At 49.0% G+C, this 2,751-nt stretch overlaps 1 protein-coding gene across 1 annotated transcript; it reads left to right on the forward strand.

Moving 5' to 3' along the window:
• Nucleotides 1-162: 162 nt before the first annotated feature.
• LOC119588440 (trypsin-1-like) lies at nt 163-2,751 on the forward strand (the record flags this gene model as incomplete). The annotated part of the gene is given in 3 exon segments (XM_037937109.1): nt 163-258; nt 1,343-1,477; nt 1,771-2,751. Coding segments are annotated over 3 exon segments (1,146 nt in total), but the record flags the coding sequence as incomplete, so codon positions are not given.

The raw sequence follows: 2,751 nt of genomic DNA on the forward strand, positions 1-2,751 counted from the left end.
CGTCGTTGATGAGCCGAAAAGTGGAATTCGTGAATTAAGTGTCTAGGTTTTTGAGAGTTCGTAATTTCCTCGTATTGACGCGCTCTCCCGTAATCAGCCGTGGCCAATTAGCCTCTAATGGGGCGAGGGACCTCCAGCAGCTGCGTTTCTCGCTGGCGAGCCCCATCGAGGCGCATAAAAGGGCTTGGCGACTCCGCACCACCACCCTTCTTCCTCTTCTTCTGCGCCATGAGGACTTCCATAGCCTTCGCTGTCCTGGTCAGTACAGCTCAGTCACCAGCCTTTCTGAGTCCCTGCGCAATATACGGCCTCTTGGCCACCAGGCGTGCACTTTCTTCGTGCAATGAAGGTCGAGGCAGGAGGGTATTTCGAGAGACGTGACTTCGTAGTAATTTGCGGGAAAATCGAGGACTGCTGGAACGAAGCAACTACCTTGAACACAAGTATAGTTTTCGATCTTTAAGGAACTGATAATGCAAACAGAATATGTATATAGTATATGATGGCAATTGATATTTCGTTTTTCTATAGATTACCATCACTGTAAAAATGTATTTAAGTTATGTTAACGGTGCTGCCAACCAGCCAGCGGGAAATGGGTAAAGTCAATATCATTTTGTATGATTTTCGTGAATTTGTGGAACATTTTGTAAAATGGGCAAGATTAAATGTAGTTTTATTACGAAGATGTGGACTGAGGTAAAGTAGGATATTTAGGACGGAAGTGATTGAGGCGGTCACAATGATATGCAAAAAACATCGCATTTCATTCCATCTCTTTAGTGATTCTATGTCCACCTTTTGACAAACCCAAACTCAAGCCTCAGTAAGCTTCACGTAAGCAAGATAACGCTCCTCCTGCTGGATTTAGAAAGAATTGACGGGTTGCAGATTTCAGTGACGTTCATTTGGCTGATTTTATTTATCTATGTAGTGCTATGTTGTGATTTGCAGCCTGTTTTATTAATCGGATTTTGATGTTATTTATGCTTCAGTATTCTTAAATAACATCAATAAAGCTAAGTACATTTTTTTTTCTAACTTTTATGTAGCAAGTCACTGAAAATAAGTAATCTCAAGATTTTCAGCTACTTTTTCCTTTTGATTGTGCGCTCTAAACCCTGTTTAACCTTTTTCATGTTACAGATGATTTCTCTTGAAGTTTCATCCACTTCCTTTCACTTTCCTCTTCCCATTTTTATCAAGTTTTCCCCGGATTACCATTAGCCCCTTGTTCGGTTTACGTCACTAACATAGAATTGAAGGTGGCGGGCGTCCCTGTTGTCTCGCTCACCTGCTGCCTCCTGCCTGGCTCTCTAACCCTCTTCGACGGCCGTTCCAGGTGGTGGCCGGCCTTGTTGCGGCGACCAGCTCGAGGCAGCTTCCCGCGGAGCCGAAGCAAGGCCTTGAGGTCGCGCCCAAGCAAGGCGTGCACGTCGACCCTAAAGCTGCTCGCGCCAAGTGTGGAGGTTCGATGGTGAGTCGAAGGTGTTTGAGCGCATTGACTGTGCACGGATGGGTCTTCCTGTAGCGTGGCTACAGAAGACACGTTTTTTTTTTCTGAAAAAAGTAAAACAAATATGTGTAAAAGCCCAACTACATTACATGAATATCTAACTGAACAGTAAAAAGCCACCTTACACTGCCCTCATCTCAACCATGCTAAAAATATTCTGCAGTTATCCTGCTGCCTTCAACATATCATAGAAAAAGTATTTTCTGACTGGCCATGCAGGTTTTCTCTGACGCCTCGCTTCCTTGCTCCCGCAGACCTTGGCCACAGGACAAGAGATGACCATGAAGACCCCGGGGTACCCCAAGAAGTACCCCAATAAGAGGAAGTGCACCTGGGACATTTCCAGCCAGAACTCCGACGAACACCTTGAACTTTCTTGCTCCAACTTCGAGCTGAAAAAGTCCAAGTCTTGCAAAGGAGACAGCCTGCGCCTTTCGGACAACGAGAGCGTGGAGACCTTCTGCGGCCACGGGGAAAAGACCTTCGTCACCAAAACCAACACACTCAAAGCTACCTTCAAGAGCAACAGGTACGGCAGAGACAAAGGCTTCGAGTGCACCGTGAGGAGCGTCCGCAGCGACACTGACTCAACTGATTTTTCCACCGGGGCAACTGGCCAGACTACAGCCGCGCCTGCAACAACCAAGCAGCCCACAACCACTAAGCCTCCAACTGCTGGCTGCCAGTGTGGCGTAGCGAACCCCAACCGCATTGTTGGTGGGACAGAGGTGTCACCTGCCCACAAATACCCTTGGCATATCGGCCTCAAGTACGAAAACGGAGCCAGCTACTGGTGCGGCGGATCCATCATCAACAACCAGTACGTCATGACCGCCGCCCACTGCTTCTTCGACAAGTACGGGAACCGCGAGTCCGACGAGGGTCTCGTGGTGGGCGTGGCCGACCACGACATGTCCGTCTCCACTGACGACGTCTCGGGCGTCACGAGGTTGGTCAAGGTGGCCAAGGTCATCCTTCACCCCAACTACGTGTCTTCAGGGTATGACAACGACATTGCCCTCCTCAAGCTGTCCGAGACCCTGGATCTGTCCAAGAACAAGGAGCTGAGGTCCGTCTGTCTGCCCGCCGACGACTCCAAGAACTACGCAGGAGCCTTGGGCATCGCTGCAGGATGGGGCAAGCTGCAGTACGGTGGAAGCCAGCCCGACAAGCTAATGGAGGTGACACTGCCCATCCTGGAGCAAAGCTGTTGGGGTAAAACAGTGACGGAAAGA

This window comes from Penaeus monodon, chromosome 23 (assembly GCF_015228065.2).
Source record: "Penaeus monodon isolate SGIC_2016 chromosome 23, NSTDA_Pmon_1, whole genome shotgun sequence".
In the NCBI taxonomy this organism is placed as follows: domain Eukaryota; kingdom Metazoa; phylum Arthropoda; class Malacostraca; order Decapoda; family Penaeidae; genus Penaeus; species Penaeus monodon.